The sequence below is a fragment of the Salvia splendens genome, chromosome 12 (genome assembly GCF_004379255.2).
Source record: "Salvia splendens isolate huo1 chromosome 12, SspV2, whole genome shotgun sequence".
NCBI classification, from domain to species: Eukaryota; Viridiplantae; Streptophyta; class Magnoliopsida; order Lamiales; family Lamiaceae; genus Salvia; species Salvia splendens.
This window is the reverse complement of record NC_056043.1, coordinates 29,602,408-29,625,227: the sequence shown is the minus strand read 5'-3', so window position 1 is coordinate 29,625,227 and position 22,820 is coordinate 29,602,408. Positions and strand designations below refer to the sequence as shown.

Here is a 22,820-nt window from a genome sequence, read left to right as displayed (position 1 = left end):
ATCCTCAATCCACCTTGATCCAATGGTTTTTGGATTTTTATCTCGGGCAATCAGATTTCCACTCCTTTTTTCTTGCCCCAAAAGAATCGTCTCCAAAGCTGAATTCAGAAGTCTGAAATTTGAGTTAGGAACTGTTAAGTGATTGGCCACAGTTATTAAAGATGATTTTGATATAGATTTATCATTTATTACAACTTAGTGCTGCCCAAATGGTGCTGAGAAAATTGCTACAAATAGATAAATATCTCAGTAGATAAATCATGAATCTTGATATTGCTACAAACGGATATTGCATCTCATTCAATCGCACGAGTAGAATGATGAAGATTTGATAAGACTCGTACATTGAATTTAGCATAGCAAGGTTCTATTCATTGGAAAACTGCATCTTCATGAATTCTATCTCCATCTCCAAATCACACCTCTTCTTCCTCTGATTCTCCACCTCCATCCTCAGATTCACAATCTCCTGCATCAGCTGTTCCTCCCTCGTTGCCTCGACCGGTTGTTGTTCGCCTCTGAGGAATGCAATAATCTGCCCCACCCTCTGCCTCTGATCATCCAAACTATCCCTCAAAGCCAACATTGTCTGCAGGACAGTCACCACTGCACCACCACCACCATCACTGCCTTCGACACCTCTTGCATTACTGCTCTCATTCTCCCCATCACCCTCCTCTTCAATTACATCTTGTTTGGCAGCCGCATCATCAGCTGGAAAAACAGGATCCAATTCAAACCCTTCCTCGTTGAAGTTCCACCCACTAATCCTCCTGTGCTTCACAATTTGCCCATCGGCCTCATCATCATCGTCGTCTTCACTACTTCTGCTCAAAGATCCGAGACGATGAATCTCCGCCCCCTTGAACCTCTGCTCAACTGCAGGAACTCCATGCAGAACATTCTTGACCAAGAAATTAGGTCCCTTGCAATTCTTGAAAAACGAATGCTTCAACAATTTCTCCGCGGTTGGCCTCTTCAAGGGGTCGTGATCGAGGCACAAACCAACCATATCCTTGAAAGACTTTGAAAATCTCTTACTCATGCTGGCCTTCGTCTTGTCATAGTGATCAGAGAAACGGAATTTCTTGGTTATTTTCATCATCATCGATTTGGATGGAGGGAGATGAGACAGAGGAGGCCTCCCATGGGCTAATTCCAAAGCAGTAATACCAAAGGACCATATGTCAGCCTTGATACCGTACCCTGTGTGAGAATGAATCACCTCCGGCGCCATCCAATATGGTGTTCCGGTGACATCGGTAAGCAGCATCCTAGACATTGAAGATGAGGATCCAGCCCAACCACAAGACAGACTCGACTCGTAAACTGAAGCTGAGACACCAAAATCGGCAAGCTTCACCATGCCGTTGGAGTCTATAAGAATATTTCCGGCCTTGATATCCCTGTGGAGATGGCCCTGGTCGTGAAGATAGGACAGAGCACTCAAGATTTCTTTGAGAACTGCGGCGATGCATGGCTCCGGTAGACCGTCTGGATATGACGAAGCAATGATGGATTGCAGAGAGCCACCGGACATGAAGGGCATGACCACCCAAAGAGAGCTTTTCACGGTGAAGGAGCAGTGGGCTCGGAGGATGCTAGGGTGGCACAGAAGCGTCATGATCTTGGCCTCACGTCTCACATTTTCAAAATCCATCTTCGACTTCTCAAGATCGATCGCTTTGATCGCTACCACAGAGGATTCCATCGGAATGCAGACGGCCTTATACACAATGGCGCTCATTCCTCTGCCGATTTCATCAAGAATCTGGTAGCAGTTTGAGTTGAGAGGATAGTGATCGCTCATCGCCTTTCTGAGAGAATCTTCTTCTCTACCTTCGCAAGCCATGAAAGACCAGCTTCTCGAATGGTTTCTTGTAGAGACAGAAAGTAAGAAATTTAAAGGTGATAGCTGCGTATGCAAGAGGTTTTTATTTTGTAACATGAGAGGTGGAAATTGAAAAGCAGATTTCTTGTGAAACGGAGATTCGTGCAGCGGTGAAAAGTGAAAGGATTCATGTGAGTTCAACTGCTACTTGATTAAATTTGATCAGAATATCTAAAACTTACTTTTAACTGGCAGGCAGATATATTCATCTCTATATACATTACCAGAAAAGCTAATTTAGCATAACTATTCATCTAGCTAGACATGAATATATACACTATCAAAAAGGCTTCACCTGCTCAAAGCATTTGACCTTGGGCTTTCTTCTGCTGCAACATGAACTCGTGACATCTCTCCGCTTTTCGCCTCATATCAGCGAGCATCTCTTCCTTCTCAGCAATGATTTGTTGAGGTTCGTATACCGCCAAGAAATCGAGCCATTCGCCCAACGTCATCTTCTCCAAATCCGCAACCATCTTAACATTTTCTTCTATTCCAATGTTTTTAAGCTCACAAGCTCCAATTTCTGATCTTTCTTTCTCTTCTTCCCGCTCCGGGTCTGGTTCTTCCTTCTCTGCTTCTTCACAAATTGTCTCCACAAATAGCTTCTTCGTGCCCCTTCCTCCACCTCTCGTCGACCTTTTGCCATCGACTAGACTCAAATCGACTACAATTTCTTCGACATTGTCTTCCTTTTTTGAGCTCCTCGTCCTCCTAGTGCTTACGCCTCTCGTTACTTGATTCCACTTGTCCCCAAATCTTTATTCTCTTCAACATTCAAATCATTGGCCGAATTCTCATTTCTCGCCGAATTTCTAGTCCTCCTAGGGCTCACGTTCCTCCCATGATTCGCCTCAACTTCGGTTTTCCCCACATCAGCATTATTATGTAACCCTAGCTCTTCAAACTCGTCAATTACCCCCAAATCGACGACCTGCTCTCTTACGCGCCGCCGGTTGCTCCTCCTCACCCCAGAACCGACTTCAGTATCCGCCCCGCTAACGATCCCCACCCTAATCGACGTTTTCTCGCCGATTTTGATAACGTCACCGTGGGACAGAGCAGCCGTTTCGAACGGCTCTAGCTGCGCGTCGTTCAGAATGCTGCCGTTGGAGGAATCGAGGTCGGAGACGGTCCAGCGCCGGTCGGCCGGCTCCGGCGTTTCTTCAGCTTGGATGAGCAGGTGTTGGAGGAGATTCCAGCGTCCTTGATAGCTAGCGTGTTGCCGCGTACAAGGCGGCCGATCTTCACCGCGGTTCCCGCCCTGAACTCTCTTGTGTTGCCCGATAAAGGTCCCTTTTCTATGATTAGCTTCAGCGTCGGTCCTTGGTCCCCTCCGCCGGCGGCAGACCTTCTGGGAGGCATTTGTTTTGGTTTCGTTGAATTTTTGAATAGGGTTAGTGATTTGGGGGAGAGTAGAGGGAAGGAGTTTTCGTTAACATATCTTTTTTTTGTTTGCTGAAAAGTTTGAATTCGATTTGAGCGCGATGCTGAAATTAGATACCAATAGGGGTGTGGCAACTTCTAAAGACTAATTGGACATTGAAATTTAGGGCTGACAATTTTCGACACGACACGATAATCTGACAAGAATTCGCACGAAATTATTGGGTTGGGGTCAAGTCTTATTGGATCCGTGTCCTTATCGGGTTGACCCATTAAGAACCCGATAATTTCGGGTTGGGTTCGGGTCGGATGCGGGTCGGATACGGGTAACCCATTAAGAAATAATATTATTATTTTTATAATTATTTAAAAATATATATATTAATTTAATTTTGTAATTTCTTATAAATTAGGTTTAAATAGTATAAAATGAATTTTAATGGTGTAAATTAGGTTAAAATTAAGGTTTAATCGTGTAATATTAGGTTTTAATAGTGTAATATCGGGTTCGGGTTGTTATCGTGTCGTGTCAACCCATATTATATCGTGTCGATAACGGATTCGTGTCGGGTGCGGGTCGTGTTCGGATTTGAAGGTAGCAGGTCGGGTTCGTGTTCGAATTTACAGTTTTCTTAACAGGTCGGGTTCAGGTTAGACCTTATTGGGTTGGGTCATTATCAGGTTGACCCGATAATGACTCAATCCGCACGATTTGTCAACCCTAGAAATTTACACTGCCAAACCGAAACCGAAATCGAAACCGAAACCAAAATAGTCCGCTATAATTTTGAAATTGGATTCGTTGAAAAGGTCTACGGGCAGGTTACAGTTCCGCCATCGGGTAATCGTACTCATCAGTTCGAAATTGGAATTGTTTCGAAACCAAATGCAATTATGCAACACAACTTGCAACTCCCTTTCAACTCAGTCTAATTTTATTTTTAATAAATTCTCTCTCATGCACGCATACAATCTCAATTGAATACAATTTATATGTCTATAAAGTAAATCGCACGTAATTCACATTATTTGTATTTAAAATAGTTTAGGTCCAACACCTTAAAACATGTTTCGTGTTTGTCACAGTACAGTTGAATGGTTACCATTTTTGGGGCTAGAACCCTAATTTTGAAAATTTGAGATTTCAAAATTATTTCAATTTTCTCTAGGAATACAAAATTAAAAGGTAAATTAATGTTTAGTGTAATAAAACAACACTTCCCCATTCGTGATTACACGTTTCATTTTGTCATTATTTATCTTAAATTACTTTAACTATGTATAGTAGTAAATTGGTCGTATTTCATCAATTAGTCTATTCACATTTTTGTTTCATCCTCTCGTGCATGATAGCTTCGAAATCTGCCTAGTAGGCAGTCACAGTAGAAGTTTGACAAATCTTAACCAAATTATTGTACTCCCTCCGTCCCGCACTACTTGCACCTATTTCCTTTCTGAGCGTCCAAGTTATTTGCACTCTTTTCATTTTTAGTAACAATTTATACCTACAGTCGTAATTGTTGACTTTGTCTATCACTCATTCCTTAATCTACGTGCCCAAAAGGAAATGTGCGAGTAGTGCGGGACGGAGGGAGTAATAATTTGATGTAAAGAAGTACTAGTATCTGACAATGATCAAGAATTCCTATAATGAGTTGTCTATATCATTTTATTGACCATAACGGAACATATCAGATGTTAGATGTCAGGTGAACAATCAGACATTATCATCACAGAAAGACGACAGCATCAATAGTAATAAAGTGATTGAAAAAATTTTAAACTCGAAAAAATCCAACCTTATGCGTCGTCCCCATTGAAGCGAGGGCTTCAAGAGATACGTGGGGTCAAGTCCAAGGAATTTGTGATTGTGTTGGTAGTTTGTGCGCACGAGTAGAATGCGGACCTATTAGTTTCCCTGCCTGAACCATTGATAGTGTAGCACGACTGCACAAGCAACATGCTCCCGACGTTGAGGGTCAGTAGTCGACTGACTCATGACTTCTTGATTAAATTTGGTGGCCATCACAACTTCGCTCTGAGCATGAAAACCCTTGCTTAAATGACCCATCATGACTCATATAGTCATATTCATGACAACGAGAAGGAAATTAAGACAGCTGGAGAAACCGAAGAAGAGCGAAATGTAGAAAAGGAGGACAGTAGTTTGAAGAGTGAGATGAAGGTCAATTCGTCGGGGATTATGAGCAGCGAAGCTTTTGATGCGCTGCCGATATCACAACCCTCCATGGATGCCGTCATAGATATGAAATTTGAGTACATGACTCAGGTAAATTAAAAGTTCTTTCTTGGAATAATTCGTAATGTTATCAATGTGTTCCAGATGAAGAGTAGTATGATTTTATCTTGAATTGCTGATAAAGATTCAAGCTAGATCAATTCCACCACTATTGGAAGGGAAAGATGTTCTAGGAGCTGCAAGGACAGGTTCTGGAAAAACGCTTGCCTTTTTGGTTCCAGCTATTGAATTGTTGTTCAACATACGTTTTACACCTCGAAATGGGACTGGTGTTATTATCATTTGTCCAACCAGGGAGTTGGCTATACAGGTACATGCTTTTCTTTCCCTTTTTCAATTATTGACATCATTTGGTTGCAGATAGATACTTTAATTTGAGTGTTCCTGTTTGAAGACATAACTTTAGCTAAATGATGCAGACACATGCTGTAGCTAAGGACCTTCTCAAGTATCACTCACAGACACTGGGATTGGGGATTGGGGGTGCAGCGCGAAGAGGAGAAGCAGAGCGGATTGTCAAGGGAGTTAACCTTTTGGTAGCAACACCTGGTCGACTTCTTGACCATCTCCAAAATACAAAGGGCTTTATATATAAAAATCTGAAGGTATGACTGCATCAGCTTCCATGTCCCAGCTAGGTTCTTATTTGCTTTGATTTAAATAAGTACTTGCTGCAATAAGCATTTCCATCATAGTATTGTTCTGTATTGAGGAAGCTTCTTTTTACATACCTAAAGAAGGATGCTCCTGATGAGCCTTGCCTATGCTGTAACCTACTTGCTGCATAGTATATCTTTCTAGTTCCTGCTACAGATCACTTCATCATTGTTGCAAAGTTTTAAATTCCGAGCTTCCCAAGACAATACGTCCTTGCTTGTCTAGTCTGTTTTTGTTGTCAGACGACTATTGGCTTACTTGTATGCTCATTTTTTGGAATATGCAGTGCCTTGTGATTGATGAAGCTGATAGGATTCTGGAAGCTAATTTCGAAGAAGAAATGAAGCAAATTATTAAAATTTTACCCAAGGTACATACCACTAGAGCTAAGTCGATTATTGAATGTCATTGCAATTGCTTTCATCTCGGTATTTCCTTCCAAGTATTCTAGTAAAATGACAATATTTGGATATTCTTGTGGTGTTTCTTATGGCAAAGAGTCTGCATGTCCTTGGTTGACTTATTTTGGATCATATTCTGTTTTAATGCCATTGGAATAATTGGTTTATATGCTTTGTGGTAATTCATATCTGACATTTTTAATATGCTCCCTTGTGTAGGAGAGGCAAACAGCTCTTTTCTCAGCTACACAAACAAAGAAGGTACATCTTTTTTTTGCAAGAGAAAGTCTTGGTGTTTCTTTGAAAAGAAACTAATAAACTGATAGGAGTCGAACATAAAAAATTGAAATGGTAATACTGAATTATCTCATGTCTGGTCTGCCAATGGTTTGGCCCAAAAATTAAGTTATCATATTTCACTGGAAATAAAAACAAAAGTGGAGCTTTCAGCTTATGGGATTTTGATGTATTGATTTGCTCTTTGACAATAAACTCAAGGAAACTGCATAAACTCATTTCAGGTTGAGGACCTTGCACGGATATCATTTCAGACAAAGCCAGTTTATATTGATGTGGATGATGGAAGGAAGAGGGTGCGGATGTTGTTTACTTTCTCTTTTGTTTATAAGGTAAAATATTCAACTAGTAAAACTAACTTAATATTGAATGGTGTAGGTCACCAATGAAGGACTGCAGCAAGGTTATTGTGTTGTCCCTTGTGCCAAGAGATTTAATCTTCTCTATTCCTTCTTGAAGAAAAATCTGACAAAGGAAGTCATGGTTTTCTTCTCATCTTGCAATTCTGTCAAGTTCCATTCAGAACTTCTTAGATACATTCAGATTGATTGCCAAGATATCCATGGAAAGCAAAAACAGCAGAAAAGAACGTCTACGTTTTTTGATTTCTGCAAAGCTGAAAAGGGTATCTTATTGTGTACGGATCTCGCTGCACGTGGGATTGATATTCCTGCAGTGGTATGATTTTTTACTTAAGGCGAGCCAGTCCTTATTTCAGAGACAATTTATATGCTGTTTGTGGTAATGCTGTATGCTGTATATCCGTAAAGTTTTTAGTCTTATGCTCATGACCACCCCTTCCTAACTTGTGATGTGAATGCCTTCAGGAATATATCCATAGAGTTGGTCGAACAGCTCGTGGTGCAGGTGCAAAAGGGAATGCTTTGCTTTTCTTGATTCCAGAAGAGCTTAGTTTTCTAAAATACCTCAAGGTAGGAGTCCTATGTGATTCCATGGAATATTACAATGACATTTAAATTGGCCACAGTAGAAATAATCAGATACACTCATTGGTGAACTGTGACCTTAATCTAGCTCTGTTGCTGGAGTCCTGGGCATTACCATTTTTAAATGAGTAGCTTCAACCAAATGCTAAACAGGAGTTGTTTGCTTAGTTAGTTAAAGTCCTTTCAGTTGATTAACATATGGAACTAAAGCTTCCTGTTCCTCTATCCTTGGACGTTCTTAAGGACACTGATGGCTGAAGATCTCTTTTACGTCTATAGTCATTCAGACCATTTTGTCTTGTTTTTTTAATTATTCTCTGAAAATGTGATTACTGGAATATCAGGCTGTAAAAGTGCCACTCAAAGAGTATGAGTATGATGAGAAGAAAATAGTGAATGCGCAATCTAAGTTGGTATGTTCTTGTTCATAAGGCTTTAGTTTCATTGTTTCTTAGAAAGTGCACTCCCTCTCTATCCTGTTTTGCTGAACACAGTCGTCGATATGCTTGTGATACAGATAAACATAATATCTGAAAACTATCATTTGAACAAGTCAGCCAAAGACGCCTACAGATCTTACATTCTTGCGTACAATTCACACTCTATGAAGGACATCTTTAATGTTCACAGGCTTGATCTAGAGGTATTTCATATCCTTCTAACTGAAACATTTGTCATGCATATACCCAAATAAATGTGTTATGGAACTTTTAAAATTTACGGTAACAAGGTACGTATACGAATGATTTCTCAGACAAAATTTTACTGTGATATCCCCAATAGGATTTGGCAGAAAACAATTAAGGGTGCGTAGTCTTAGTTATTAGTTCCTCGTATACTTCACATCTAGTTGATTTGGTCTACTAAACTTAATATCAATTTTTTGTGCATAGGCATATAAAGTTATGTTAAGGGCATCCACTACACTGTCCCCCATCATCCCTTAACCGTCCCTTAAACTACTATTTGAGGGCCCCACTGTACTTTATTCCTCCATCCCTTAACTAAGGGACGAAACCTGCAACGCTCCGTCCCTTAAATTACTATTCATTCAATTTCAGTTTTTTATTTTTTTTCCAACAAATTCAATTAAAAAAACAAACTTCATTAAATAAAATAAAATTACAACTTAAAATCCTAAAAAAATACATAATTAAATTCGTGCCAAAATAAATAAAAAAGACATAATTTAACTTTGTATAATTTGATGCTCTAAATTCAATTAAAAAAACAAGCTTCATTAAAATTAAAACAACATTAAAATTAAAAAAAATAGAAAAAAGACATAATTAAAATCCAAAAAAATTAAAATGACATAATTTAATTTTCTCCGTCAAAGTTTTCCCAAATGTGCTCAATTAGCCTCTTGGAGTTGGGCGTGGGCGCTAGAGTCGCGTGTCCTTGCCCAAATAGACAACCGTTCTTGTATTGACGGATGCGCTCCACTTCGCGGCGGACTACTTGTCTCATCAGCGAAAGAAATCACCGGAGCTCATCCAGATATCAATCAGTTTTGCAACCAGGTTTGTTGAATCAATTCCCCCACAGAGTACTTCTGTAACACAATTTTGGAGCTCCAGTTCATGTTTAATCGGTAGATGCTACAACTAAGAGCATCTGCAACGGTGGACGGACGGTGTCTGTCCGTCCGTGCCGCTAGTAAGGACGAGCTCCGCCGCCGCTGGCACGGCGCTGCTCGATGCATCGAGCACGTCCGTGCCAGCGAGCAGCTGACGTGGCGCGCAGCGATTGGGCAATGACATAGCAGTTGCCTTTGAATTTTTTTTAATTAAAAATCGGTTTTTAATTAAAAAAAATGATTAAAAAATAAGGAAAAAATATTTTTCCACTTCCCCAAAAAAATATATCCATTTTTTACTGTTTTTTTACCACTTTTTATTTTATTTTTTTCTCCAAAAAATACACATTTTTATCTATAAATACCCCCACTTTCACACCCAAAAATTCACACCACACTACACAATTCTGATCTTCATTCTCACATATCCATTCTGATCTTCATTCTCACATATTCATTCTGATCTTCATTCTCACATATCCATTCTCAATCTTTCTTCCACTCCTACAACATAACAATGTCCGGCCAAGGCAATAACCCCCGAGCTCCCACGGTTGGAACCCCGAATGGTTCTCTTCACAACCGTTTCCTAGTCCAGAAATGGAATATTCGGCCCCTCCTCAAACCCAAAGTTCGGGCGTTCCGGGTGACTACCGGCCATACCCAATCGACGACCAAAATGCCCCCGAAGGGCAATACGGATGGACACCTGAGCCTAGGCCGACCGCCCCATCCCAAACTCCGACTCCTCCTACTCGCGGTGTCCGCAGCGGAGATGGATAAATTGTTCGCGGAGTACTTGGAAATTTTCGAAGATCCGGTGGTTGGCACGAACCAATCCGACGATCACTTTTGGCGGCGCATTGCTCGCCGGTACAATGAAAACCGGCCGCCGGGAACAATCGAGCGCAACGAGAGTATGGTGCGCAACGTCATCTACCGAGCCAACGAAGAAATTAGCAAGTTCAATGGTTATTTCCTCCAGGAAGAGCGGCCGGAGCGAGGTCGACATCATCACTGCCGCGATGAGCACCTACCAATCCATGAACTACAAGCCATTTAAGTACCTTAACGTTTGGCAGGAGACGCGGAAATCCCTATCAGACGCCGGCTCCAAAGAAGTGGCTAGCCAACTCGCCGGAGCTAACTTGGGTAGCCCCGACGCCGGCCCGAGCGGTTCCCAACGCCGACCGCAAGGAAGGAAGAAGGCGGCGGCCAACCACCGTCGCGCCGCGGCTGCAACCGCCAATGCTCCTGAACCCACTCCCGTTCCCGTTCCATATGCGCCACCTCCACCCAACCAACTCGTTGTGGACCTCTTGGCCCAACTCAATATGGCCGATAGGTCAACTATGACCCCTCGCGACTTCGATCGCATGATGTCATGATATTGGGCCTCCAAAGACAATTGGGGGTAGTGCAGCCGGATGAGTAGTCTTCCACGGGGGTATTTTTAGCTTTTAATTATGTAATTTTTAATTATTTGGAGTTTAATTATGTACTATTTAATTTTTAGGATTTTAATTATGTCGTTTTTATTTTATTTGTCATTTGTAATATTATTTAGGTTTTTTAATGAATTTTAATATTATGAAAATGTTCTTGTTTAATTTAATCTTAAATTGAATTGTGTTCTTCCTTGCGGAAGAGCAAGGAAGAGCACAGCTGTGGGTGTTGTGCTCTTGCCAGAGAGCAGACAGAAAAAGTGGGGTCGGGCCCACAACCGTCTTCAGCAAGGAAGAGCACAGCTGTGAGTGTTGTGCTCTTGCCAGAGAGAGCAAGGAAGAGCACAGTTGTGGGTGTTGTGCTCTTGCCAGAGAGCAGACAGAAAAAGTGGGTCCGGGCACGGTTGTGGGTGCTCTAATGTATGAGCAACAATTTCTTGACTTTTCATTGAATTATTATCGTCTTGTTCTAGATGCCTTTTGCATTTATTCGTAGAATTAACCATATGTTCTTTCATCAAAGTGAATGAACAGGAGATAGTGTAGCCTAGAGTTGGAATTTGGAAAGTTGGAAGATGTATGTTTAGTTGGATCACTGGAAATATTCTGACTACAGTAATCAGTGTGTACTAGTACTACAAATTGTACCATTGTCATTTTTCGTTTCAATACAATTGACACTTGTTTGTCTCTAACCCATAAATCTTTACATTAAACAAAATTATATAAGAATAGGGGAAATGGCCAAGCCAACCAAACAGGCTTTCAGAAGCTAAGCAAATTGGAGAAAACCAACCAAATCAGAAGCTAAGCAACTTGGAGAAAACCAACCAAACAATAATTGAAATCAGAAAACACAATTATCAGAATGTGGGAAGAGAATTATAGCTGCCTATCAGAGAAGGTTCAAAGATGAAGTGACTGATACTGGAAAATAATCATTTCCAGAGCCCTCTTTTCTTATTTTCATGTTCTTCACAAGAACCATGACCAGAGGGTTGCAGTTAGCTATCTCGATGGTTTCGAGAGTTAGGATGTTTTCAATCTGCAATGGCATCTCCTTCATTCTGTAGCAGTGCCTCATGATTAGGCGCTGAAGGCGGGGGAAGCAGTTTTCATCACCACTTGTCCAGTGCACAAGATCAATATCTTCAAGTAGTAGAAATTTGAGACTCCGGAACTCTCCAACTTCTGTTTTCCATTGCGGTCCGCGAAAGGCTAAACATCTTAGCTTGAGCACTTGAAGATTTGGCAAAGAACCAATTGCACTCATGTACTCCCAAGAATGTCCTAAGCCAGACAAGCTCAACTTTTTGAGACTCATAGGGAAACTTGAAGTGGGATTAACAACTTTAAACCGAGGCCGAGGATTCACAACCACACATTTGAGAGACTCCAGCTTATTAAGAATCGAAATATGCTCCAAGCAGCTTAGGATTTCTCTAGAACGAGGCTGTAACTCAATATTGATGGCGAGTTTCTTCAATTTAGGGATGCTTCTGAATGTATCCTCGGTACAACTATGGCCTTTCACATGAAGCGTCAATAGCTTTGGTAGCTCTTCTCCATCACTTGGGTCTGGCAGATTGCTCCCCATGATCCAAAGATGCCTCAGTTCTTGCATATCCCATATATCCTTAGGCAAACAAGTCGGATCCCTCACAGATGTGATGCTTTGATGCTCATTGATGATCAAACTCTGCAGATTTTGGAGCTTCGATAAGAAAGAAGGGAGGTTCCCATCATGAGTCAGGGCAAGGTACTGTAAGTGCAACAGTTTGCGAATCTCACTCGGGAACTCATAAAAGCGGACTGAAAGAGCATCCAACACCTTGAGGAACATCACATCAAAACATAATGGTACTGGATATTGAAGGTATTCACCAGTACAAAGGAGAGAACGCGTTGTTGATGCAGCTGCTATTGAGTCATACACCTCCTTTATGCCAAATAAAATGTTGTTTTGGACTGAAACTCTGCGTTGGCTTTGCATGCAGTCTTCATCAAAATCACTCAATTTGTTGAAGACATGCAAAAACTGGTTCTTGGCAGCTTCTTTATTGCACAAGGACCAATAGGCTGAGTGAAGTTTGCAGGATTTGATTCCGTTGTTGGAGCTGCGCTTGCAGATGATAACCAGACTTCTGTGGACAAGCTCCTTGAGACATTTCAAAGCAAAATCTTCACAAATCTGGCTTGGTTCAAGAAAATCCTCAGCAGTCCACAAGTTAATGAGCTTTGTGAGAGGAATCTCACAATTCTGAGGGAAAACTCCCATATACAGAAAGCATGCTTTTAAATCTTGTGGCAAGTACTCGTAGCTCGAAGATAGTACCTTTGAAATTGTTTCATATGCATCTGCAAAAGTACTATCATTTCTTTTGTGTAGTACATCTTCCCAATACACTGGATCACGGTTTGCGGATTCACTTAGAGTGTGGGCCATTGCGAGGATTAGAAGAGGAAGACCTTCACAATTCTCCGCGATGTTCCTTCCAACTTTCTCGAGGTCTGGCGGGGAATAGTCCTCGCCAAACACATTCTGGCGAAGCAAACTCCAACTATGTTCCTTATTCAAGAGGCGCATATTGTGAGCAACATAAATTGTATCGACGGGAGAAGGTACTTTCTGTAGCCTGGTTGCTAGTAAGAGACGGCTTCCATTATCATTCCCAGGGAAGAAATTCATCAAGTAGCCCCACTCCTTCGGGCTCCATATATCATCCAATACTACAAAGTATTTCCGACCATACAAAATTGTGTACAAACAGTCGGCCAATGTATGCTTATCTTCATCATCCGCATACGAAGCTGTGGGATCTATCTGAGAAAGAACATCCACCAGAACATCTTCTATTCTGCGGGTTGGGCCTAGGCTCACCCATGCTGTCAAATCGAAGAGGTGGGTTAGATCTCGGTGAACTTCTCTAGCAAGAACAGTCTTGCCGATTCCTGCCATTCCAACAATTGACACAATCTTGCATTTTGTCTCAGGATCTAGAAGCTTATCTTGGATTTCTTCACATTGATCTGATAACCCAACCACTGTTGACTTAAAATCGGGAATGGTGGAAACATGGCCATCGGCATCTTCATTATTGTCTAACTCTCTGTTATACTCCTCTCCCAACTTCTTCGCGATTTTCATAAATGAATCAATCTCTTCCTTTACGCGCTCATCGCTGGGGCTGTCGGAAGATGGGAGAGAGAGAGACGAGCCATATGATTGAATAACGTCTTCTAGTTTCCACACCGCCTCTCTTATTTTTGTATCTAAATCCTCAAACACGGACCTTTTGGTGCTGCTGGTGGTGCTGCGATCCAATCTTTGGAGGACATGCTCTAAGAACTCCAGCTCCTCAGCTGCAGATTTTGTGATTTGGGGATCAATTGTGGGATTTATGAGGCGCTCGATGGAATGCCTGAGAGAAATCACGGCAGCATAAGCCATGATTCTGTTTTGATCGCTTAGGTTTACGTTGACAAACAAGTGTTTAGCACCCAGAAAATAAAAAGAAAAAGTGGAGAAGAGAGGCGTGAGATTCTCACTCTTCGTTCAACATTATTTTTTAGACATTGTTGGTGTGTATACCACTTCCGCTCCTTCGTCAGTATTTTCCCGGTTTAATTTGACAATTTTAAGAAATATAAAAAATATTTAATAAAATTAGTAAAATTAGGTCTCGTATTTATATATTAGTTTTATAATAAAATGTGAGTGTAATAAAATAATGAAAAAGTAAGGATCATTTATTAAAAATGAAAAAAAATAAAATAAACAATATTTTGTGAATGGGCTAAAAAATAGTAAAACAAGACAACATTTTGGAGAGAGGAAGGAGTAATAAAAAGGCATATTTTGAGCTACTTTGGAGTTTGGAGAATATAATTTGCCTTTATTTTTGTTTTGTTTTGAGCAATTGAGCCGTAATTATAATTTGATAATGTAAGATTATCTTTCTAGTGATTGGTGGATAGATCATCTATAATCTATCGCAAGTGTACGATTCAATTACAATATAGCTAGAGACCTAGAGTAAGCAATAATTTTGTATCGACAAAGACTATGATGCTCAAAATACTGCAATTAACCTCTTATACTCATATTATTACAGTAAGATAGAGTTTATTAACTTACAAAACTAAGAAATGATAATTAAGCAATTAAAGCTTATGAGGTAAATCAATCAAACGAGAAATCCTAGGCACTAATTTTAATAAATATTTTACGGAGTAAATAAAAATATATGGAATAGCAAATAAAATAGGGATTTAGAGCTGGGCGCCATATCCTCTTCCACAATGGGGCGCCCTCTATCTTCCGCCACATCAACATTTTATCCTCATACCCTTCCACCTGTAGTGAGATGCCTTATCATCTGCCTTATAGTTTTTATAATTCTATTTTGTATTTAATTTTTATGTTTGCAAATATGTCAACCAAAATAAATAAAAAGCACCACAATTTAAAGGCAAATTCTACATTTACTTAATTAAAAAAAAGTTATAAAAGTGGAAATAAAAAACAAGTGCAATACAAATAAAGAGACTAGTCTAAAGCATTCCTAACTGGCGCCGGAGATTCTCGATCATCTGCTTGAGGTATTCGGCTTCAGCCGGGTCGTTCGTCTGTCTGAGGGCGTTGTGCGTGTCCAACAACGACCTCTGGTTGGCGGCCCTCACCAATTCCCCGTCGGCACTATTCGGATTTGGGAACTCACCCATATTCATATTGAAAATATGGGAAGTGAAGAGTGAAGATAGAGTGAAATATAGGAGAGTGAAAATGGAAATGTTGAATTGTTATATATATATATATATATATATATATTTGGGAAGGAATAAAATTTAAAAAAATAGAAAACGTGTTCTATCGTCCGCGGTATCGTCAGCGTGACCCACAATGGTGCGGACGATACGTGTCGAGAGGCCTATCGTCCGCAGAAGATGCATTATGCATCGTCCACATAGCTACAGTGGCGGACGATAGCACGCCTGATGCATTGGGCGGACTATCGGTATAAAACCATCCAAGTATATGCTTTCTTTGTTAGTGCTTTCGATAGAAGATACTCCATCAGGGCATTAGCAATGGGGCGCCCTAAGGCGCGCCCTAAGGCGCGCCCTATGGCGCGCCACGTCAGCAGTTTTATCCTCCTACCTCCCCACCTGCAGTGGGGCGCCCTAAGGCGCGCCCTAAGGCGCGCCCTATGGCGCGCCACATCATCATTTTATTTATTTGTTTAATTGATTTAAATGTTTTCAACTAACAATTAATAACGAGTAAATAAAAAGGTCGAAATAACAAACGGGGACACATTAATAAAAAAAGAAGTTACACCGTTCAACTTACAAAAAAAAAAACTAAGTCGGTGCAATTCCCAACTTCCGACGCAGTTCATCTATCAATGCCCGGAGGTATTCGGCTTCGTCGGGGTCGGTACACTTCTTGAGGGCCTTGTGCGTCTCCAACAACGTCCTCGCCATCGACGCTGTCGCCAACGACGAATACACTTCGGCTGCCTGGGGCGGGAGCATTTCCGGGAGCGGAGGTGGGGTTGCAGCGGTCGAGGATGAGGTCGCGGCCGCCTTCCCTTTGGCCTTCGCAGCCTTGACGCCGGGAGGACGTCGGGAGGACATCGGTGTGCCGGAACCGCTGTCGTCCACGTACAACCGGTTGAGGTCAACCGGTTGATTGCCGCTGCCGCTGCTCGTGTAACCACCAACTTCGGTGGTCTTCATCCTCTTTGGCGCACTAGTGTGCAGAATTCCACCTTGGAATTTCTGCTTGTCCCTCAAAAGCGTCCAGATGGCCTCGTGCTTGAACTCGCCGAACATCGACCGGTACGACAATATCGCTTTAGCACGCACGTCTTCCCAGCCATCGACCGGGAGGGGGCGACTGGTCGGGTTGGAGACGGCTCCATGTCCGACAACCCATACGAGTCCGTACTGAAATCGGGATCGTATTGGGCGTTGGTGTCGAACGAACGATATTGGCCGGGTTCTGTACCCGGCCAACGCGCATCTCCACTAAACATAGGACTATTTGGACTTGAAGCCATTTCGTAGTAATTATGTAAATGTAAGTTTCGAAAGTGAAATTGTGAAATGAAATGTAAAACGAATGAACTCTATTTATAAAACAACCAAACCGCGTGCCATCGTCCGCGACCTATCGTCCGTGTACGCCACAATGGGGAGGACGATGGCGCGCCCGATGCCTATCGTCCGCAGCCATCGTCCGTGTACGCCACAATGGGGCGGACGATGGCGCGGACGATAGGCATCGGGCGCGCCATCCTCCGCGCCCTTAGTATCGGCCGCGACGATCGTCCGCGACCTATCGTCCGTATCCGCAATGGGCGCGGACGATCGATGGCGCGGACGATGCGCGCCATCGGGCGTGCCATCGTCCGCCCATTGCGGATGGCCTCAGTTTTATAAAAGTAAAAATTCTTTTCGTTTTATACTGTTTTTTAAAAATAGAAAATATTTATTTTAGGAAACTTCCGTCTTTATACAAGTGAGATCCATTTTTCATTAATATACCTTTTTCTTTCTATCTCTCTTGCTTACTAATTTTGTATTAAAACTTGTGTCGTTTCAAAAGTTCCTATTTTTATAAAACGGAGGGAGTACTACTAAAAGACGTAATTTAGAATATTACTCCTACTATTTTTTATTTACTTTATGAATATATTAAGTTTATAGCATATTGTTTCTTAAACTATAATTACTAGAATACAATGACATATGTAATATGTCTAAGTCAAAACTATAGGCAGAGGAGAAGATTACAGCACTAAAATTAATGAAAAGAACATTTCTCTTAACATGTTAAAGAAAATCAAATATAGATACTTCAATTAATTCAACATCTAAATTTTATAGTACTATGTTTTAATTATTACTCCAAACTATTAAACATATCGAATTGTAGAATCATAAATAGCTAAAAAAATTAGCCAGTTATTTCCAATTAGTAAATTATGGTTTCTATGAATGTAAGCAGAGAGAGGGAGACCCTGAACCCTAAATTAGGGAGGGAGTGTTTAGGGAGGGAGGGAGTGTTTAGGGAGGGAGGGAGGGTTCTATTGTTAACTCAATACTTAATTACTAACTATAATTAAATAATAGCTATTAGATATTCAAATCAAGGGCCTAGATCATCAGCCCCCAGAATGTCAATACGATCAACAAAAAACGTCAATAAGGGTATTAAGGTCAATTTACGACAAATTAGTTATAACTAACTTTTGGAAAATATCTCATAACTTTAAAACACAATACAACTTTCTCGATTTAAATTATGTTTTCGCACAACATATATCAAATTAAAAATAATTTCATAAGAATTCTAACGAGATCTCACTTGCATATGTTCCGATGTCAAAATTTGAAAAAAAATTCAAAATTTTTTAATTTTTTCGTACATCAACAAATGTCAACATAGTATATAAAATATGTCAATATAAGCAATGTGTTAACATTCTCAAAGCATTATATTGACATTCTCAAAGCATTGTGTTGATATTTTTGAAACACTATAGTGTCATTTTCATCCAAAACCCTAATTTGATAGTTTTTTTTTCTTTTTCAATTTAATTAATAAAAATGAAAATTACACATGGCAAATTTTAGACCACAAGATTTCTAAAACTCTATGATCTTAAATTAGTTATAGTTAATAATTAAATGATGAGTTAGTAATTGATCGCTCCTCTATACAGAGAGTAGTATTAATCTACACTCAAGTGACAAACAACACATATTCACGAATAATAGATAAAATATCGTATGTAAGTACAGTAACGGAGTAGTACTCCATTCATTCATGATTCACAATCTTAACAAATTATCATCATAAATTCACTGTCTAAGTTTTCCTTTTAGCTAAATATGCATTAGAAATCTGGATATTACCATAAATAACATTATAATAGCACACATATCAATCATTACAGACGAGAATTTGAAGCCAAGCCAAAGAAATTCACAAATTCATCACTGTCAAGAGCAATGAAGGAGACTAGTCATTTGTAAACTACACCGACAAATTACAACCATAGCATCTTTGGTTTCCAATGTTTATGGAGATTTGAAGTTAGATGACTTCTCACATCCAAGTTACACTACTTGATACAAGCCTGGTTCATCGATCTATCAAAAGACCAATTCACTGCTATAATGCAGAATTCTCTTCCCGAATCACAACCTACGAAGGAAAATAACATTTTTGTGAGTGTAAAAATGCAGTTGAAAACTATGCAATCAAATGGTAAAAGATTGAATATTTGATTCACGTCATTGAAGACTTCAATGATGGCTTATGCTGCTGTGCTTTTTCTCTTATACAAACAATAAACCTCATCCTAAAAACTCTTCTCATATTATTTTCTAATTCTTAGAACTCACATACAAGACCATCATCACATCACTATAACAAGTGGTAAAATAATCCATACAAGACCATCACCCTAAAGGTAATGAAATTGGTGCATTCTAGAGTTTGCCAAGACAGCTAGAGATTGAGCAATAGGCTTATTTAAGCTCTGTTAAATATATAAAATAGAGTAGCATCATCTTGATGTATACGATTGAGAAGATTTTAAAGCTTACCTAGACAACGAAACCGGGAAGGGTATAATCTATTCATAAGAACAATATATACGAACTTGAAAGCCCTGTCTCCCACCGTCGACCTCCTGTTCTTGCTTGATTACCTCTGCTGATTCCACAGCTTGAGGACTGCAGTCAACCAGTTCGATCAGCCCAAGGGTTCCTATGAACCCAATATCCGAAGGGATCTCCTCCAACTCATAGCAATGCCTTAGATACAGTCGCTCGAGCCCCGGAAAGTGGGTATGATCAGCACTCCACCTCTTAAAATTGAGGTATTCAATCAGCATGAACTTGAGCTTCTCAAACACACAGTGGTTTTCCAGGCACCATTCTTCGCCATTGAAAGCAAGCTCTCGCAGTTTCAAGACTTCAAGATTCGGCAGTGCAGCAACAACTTCCATTGCATCCCAACGAAGTCCACAACCACTTAAACTCAGCTTCCTCAATGTTTGAGGAAATGAAATTTCAGGCTCAAATTCAACTTGTTTGTTAGGGCTGGGATGCAAGACAGTGAACTTGAAAGCTTCGAGCTGCTCCAGTTCGTCTAAATAAAGGCCTATAACACCTGGTGCTTCGGCCCACACACTTAATTTTTTCAAACTAGGCATTCTTCTAAGAACATCCCTAGTGCAAGAAGCAGCATTGATGTATGAAAGAGTTTGAAGATTTAAAAGCAAGGCTTTGTTTTGAGGAATGTTTTGTGGTAGAGCAGGAAAATCAATTTCTGTAAACCAGAGATGCCTCAACTCCGGCATCTCCCAGATTTCATCCGGCAAGAAAGATACCCCAATGAATATGAGCTTGGGTTTCCGACGAACCATGAGGACCTGGAGTTTCTGGAGTAGGGATATCTCTGGAGGAAGTTCGTCATTGTAGGTAAGGGAAAGGTATGTCAAATGAACAAGTTGAAAAAATTCATCAGGAAACTCAACAAAGTAGACTGTGAAGGCATCCAACACTTTGAGAAGATCGAATGTTAAACAGTAAGGCAATGGGTGGTGGTGATGGGGTCCTAGGTAGAGAAGAGTGCGTGCAGATGTGATTGTTTTTGTGGCCTCGTAAACTTCTTCGAGGCTCATGAGAAGGTTTATGTGAACGGACACCCGCCTCTGTTTCTTCATGCCTTCTTCTAGTATCTGATTATACTTCTTCCTGCAATGGAAGAACTTCTCTTTTCCGGATTCTATCTCTGCCAATTGCCGTAAACTATTTTGCATCCTGCAAACTTTGATTCCACCATTGGAGCTTTTCTCGCTAATTGCGATGAGATTTCTGCCTATAAGATCCTCCAATGCTTTGTGTGCCACGAGTTCCATGGTTTGTGTGGGCAGTGATGGTTTTGGGAAGAAGCCTTCAGCAACCCAAAGTTTGATGAGTTTAGAGACACGTATCTCAGCATCTTCAGGGAATGCTCCCATGTAAAGGAAGCACCCTTTGAGATAAGCAGGCAAGTTATTGTAACTGAGAGACAAGATCTCCATGTAAGAGACGTCACCAGTTGCAGCAAAACCAGCAGTATCTTGTTCAATCCGTTTCCAGTAGTCGGGGTCCAATCTCTCCCGAGAGAGTAGGCCACCGATCACCGTAATTGAGAGAGGAAGACCCTTACAGTTGTCAGCGATTCTCCTTCCAGTATCCTTCAAGTGAGCAGGGCAGGCTTTGGTAATTTCATCCTTGTAGTCTTCAAGTTTATCACCAAATACCCTATAACACAGCAACTCCCAACTGTGTTCCAGCCCCAGCGGCTTCATCTCATGAACAAAACTAGAGGTTTTAACTGTTGCAGCCACAGTGGAAAACCTGGTGGTGAGAAGAATTCGACTGCCGTTCTTGTTATCCGGGAACGCCGATCTCACCTGATCCCAAAATATTGAATCCCAGACATCATCCAGCACGATCAGGTACTTCTTACCGTACAATGTCTCATACAGTTTAAGGAGCAATTTGTCCTTGTCGTCTTCATAGCCTCTGATGATGTTTATGCTACTTAAGATCTTTAATAATAACGTTTGGTAGTCGACGCCTTGTGATACATGGGCCCAAGCTTGAATCATGAAACTTTCCCTTATTCGTTTGTCACTGTAGATACTCCTAGCAAGAGTCGTTTTACCGATGCCAGGCAGCCCAATGATGGGAATCACTACAAGCGCATCTACTTCAGACTGCACACAATCTATCACCGTTTTGAAGTCTTCCTCGTGCCCCACGATCTTATCTCTGCCGCTGATTTTGAACGAATCACTCACCAAGACAGGATCCTCGGCTAACACATCCTGAGCGTCTCTGGTCTCCTGCTCCATATCGGCAGCATCTTTTTCTACTAGTTGTATATCGACTTCAAGCTTCTTCATAGTCATTTCATGTGGCGAATGGCCTCTGACCCAATAGTCAACCTCGTCTTGAGCTGCGTAGATGGCTTCTCTGATTCTAGTTTGCAAATCCTTCATTTTCTCTCCTTTTGACTTGGGAACTAAGGGGATTTTTTCGAGAGAGGATTGCAAGGAGCAGACGTTCTCATGGAGGAATGTGATTTGACTCTTAGAAACGTGAGGAGGAAACTGCTCGGAACCCAGCAGCTGCTCCAGAGTATGCCGGAAGACAGCGACGGCGGAATAGGCAGCCATTGTTTGATAAGATTGAAAAATAAAATGTGGTTTTTAGACCACGTCCAAAAACCTAAAGACAGAATCCGACGTAGATGGGGAAAGAGAGAGAGAGAGAGATTGATGGAAAATGAGTAGGGGTGAATCAAGGGTGACAATGGCGAGAAAGGATCTTGCCGAGAGAGAGAGGGCGCTGGTGAGAAGTCAAAAGATAGAAAGCTATGGCATGCGAGGGAGAAGAAACATGGACCCTTCTGCCTTTTCTTTTCTAGTTGGGTCCAGACTTGGCCGGGTGAAAAGTAAAGTTGCCGGAGGAATAAAGAACTAAACAAAAGTTAATTTAATTGGGACATTCCAGTCAAGAATAGAGTACTACTCCCTCTATCCGCAAATAGGACTTCTATTTTTCCATTTTAGTCCGTCCGCCAATAGAAGTTCCGGTTCACTTTTACCATAAATGGCAATAGGGCATCACCTTCCACTAACTCATTCCACTCACATTTCATTTAAAATTAATATATACAAGCGGCACCCCTATTCCACTAACTTTTTTCTCACTTTTCTTAACATTTCTTAAAACCCGTGCCGCCCATAAATGAGACTCCTAATGACGGACGGATGGAGTATTTTTCGGAGGGAGTACTTTTCTTTGTACATCCTCTGTTCTCATATTTTGCTTTTTTGTTTGTCACGTGAAAAAATATAAATTTTTTAAATGTTCTTTTCACA

The 22,820-nt window shown here is 40.9% G+C and overlaps 4 protein-coding genes across 4 annotated transcripts; 1 reads left to right on the top strand and 3 right to left on the bottom strand.

Moving 5' to 3' along the window:
- Positions 1-224: 224 nt before the first annotated feature.
- LOC121758997 (serine/threonine-protein kinase BLUS1-like) lies at positions 225-2,394 on the bottom strand. Its single transcript, XM_042154480.1, has 2 exons — positions 2,187-2,394; positions 225-1,877 (listed from the first exon to the last, which is right to left on the bottom strand). Exons 1-2 carry the CDS (start codon positions 2,240-2,242, stop codon positions 368-370), a joined length of 1,566 nt encoding a protein of 521 aa, XP_042010414.1. The 5' UTR covers positions 2,243-2,394; the 3' UTR covers positions 225-367.
- Positions 2,395-5,055: 2,661 nt separating this feature from the next.
- LOC121757853 (DEAD-box ATP-dependent RNA helicase 51-like) lies at positions 5,056-11,393 on the top strand. The gene is made up of 12 exons (XM_042153323.1): positions 5,056-5,567; positions 5,662-5,847; positions 5,957-6,142; positions 6,481-6,564; positions 6,815-6,856; positions 7,117-7,188; positions 7,271-7,570; positions 7,720-7,824; positions 8,184-8,252; positions 8,357-8,482; positions 11,067-11,102; positions 11,337-11,393. Exons 1-12 carry the CDS (start codon positions 5,340-5,342, stop codon positions 11,391-11,393), a joined length of 1,491 nt encoding a protein of 496 aa, XP_042009257.1. The 5' UTR covers positions 5,056-5,339.
- Positions 11,394-11,758: 365 nt separating this feature from the next.
- On the bottom strand, positions 11,759-14,314 carry LOC121757852 (putative late blight resistance protein homolog R1A-10). The gene has a single exon (XM_042153322.1). The coding sequence runs from the start codon at positions 14,312-14,314 to the stop codon at positions 11,759-11,761; it is 2,556 nt and encodes an 851-aa protein (XP_042009256.1).
- Positions 14,315-18,768: 4,454 nt separating this feature from the next.
- LOC121758993 (putative late blight resistance protein homolog R1A-3) lies at positions 18,769-22,389 on the bottom strand. The gene is made up of 2 exons (XM_042154477.1): positions 19,486-22,389; positions 18,769-19,081 (listed from the first exon to the last, which is right to left on the bottom strand). The coding sequence occupies exon 1, from the start codon at positions 22,110-22,112 to the stop codon at positions 19,515-19,517; it is 2,598 nt and encodes an 865-aa protein (XP_042010411.1). The 5' UTR covers positions 22,113-22,389; the 3' UTR covers positions 18,769-19,081; positions 19,486-19,514.
- Between the last annotated feature and the right edge of the window lie 431 nt (positions 22,390-22,820).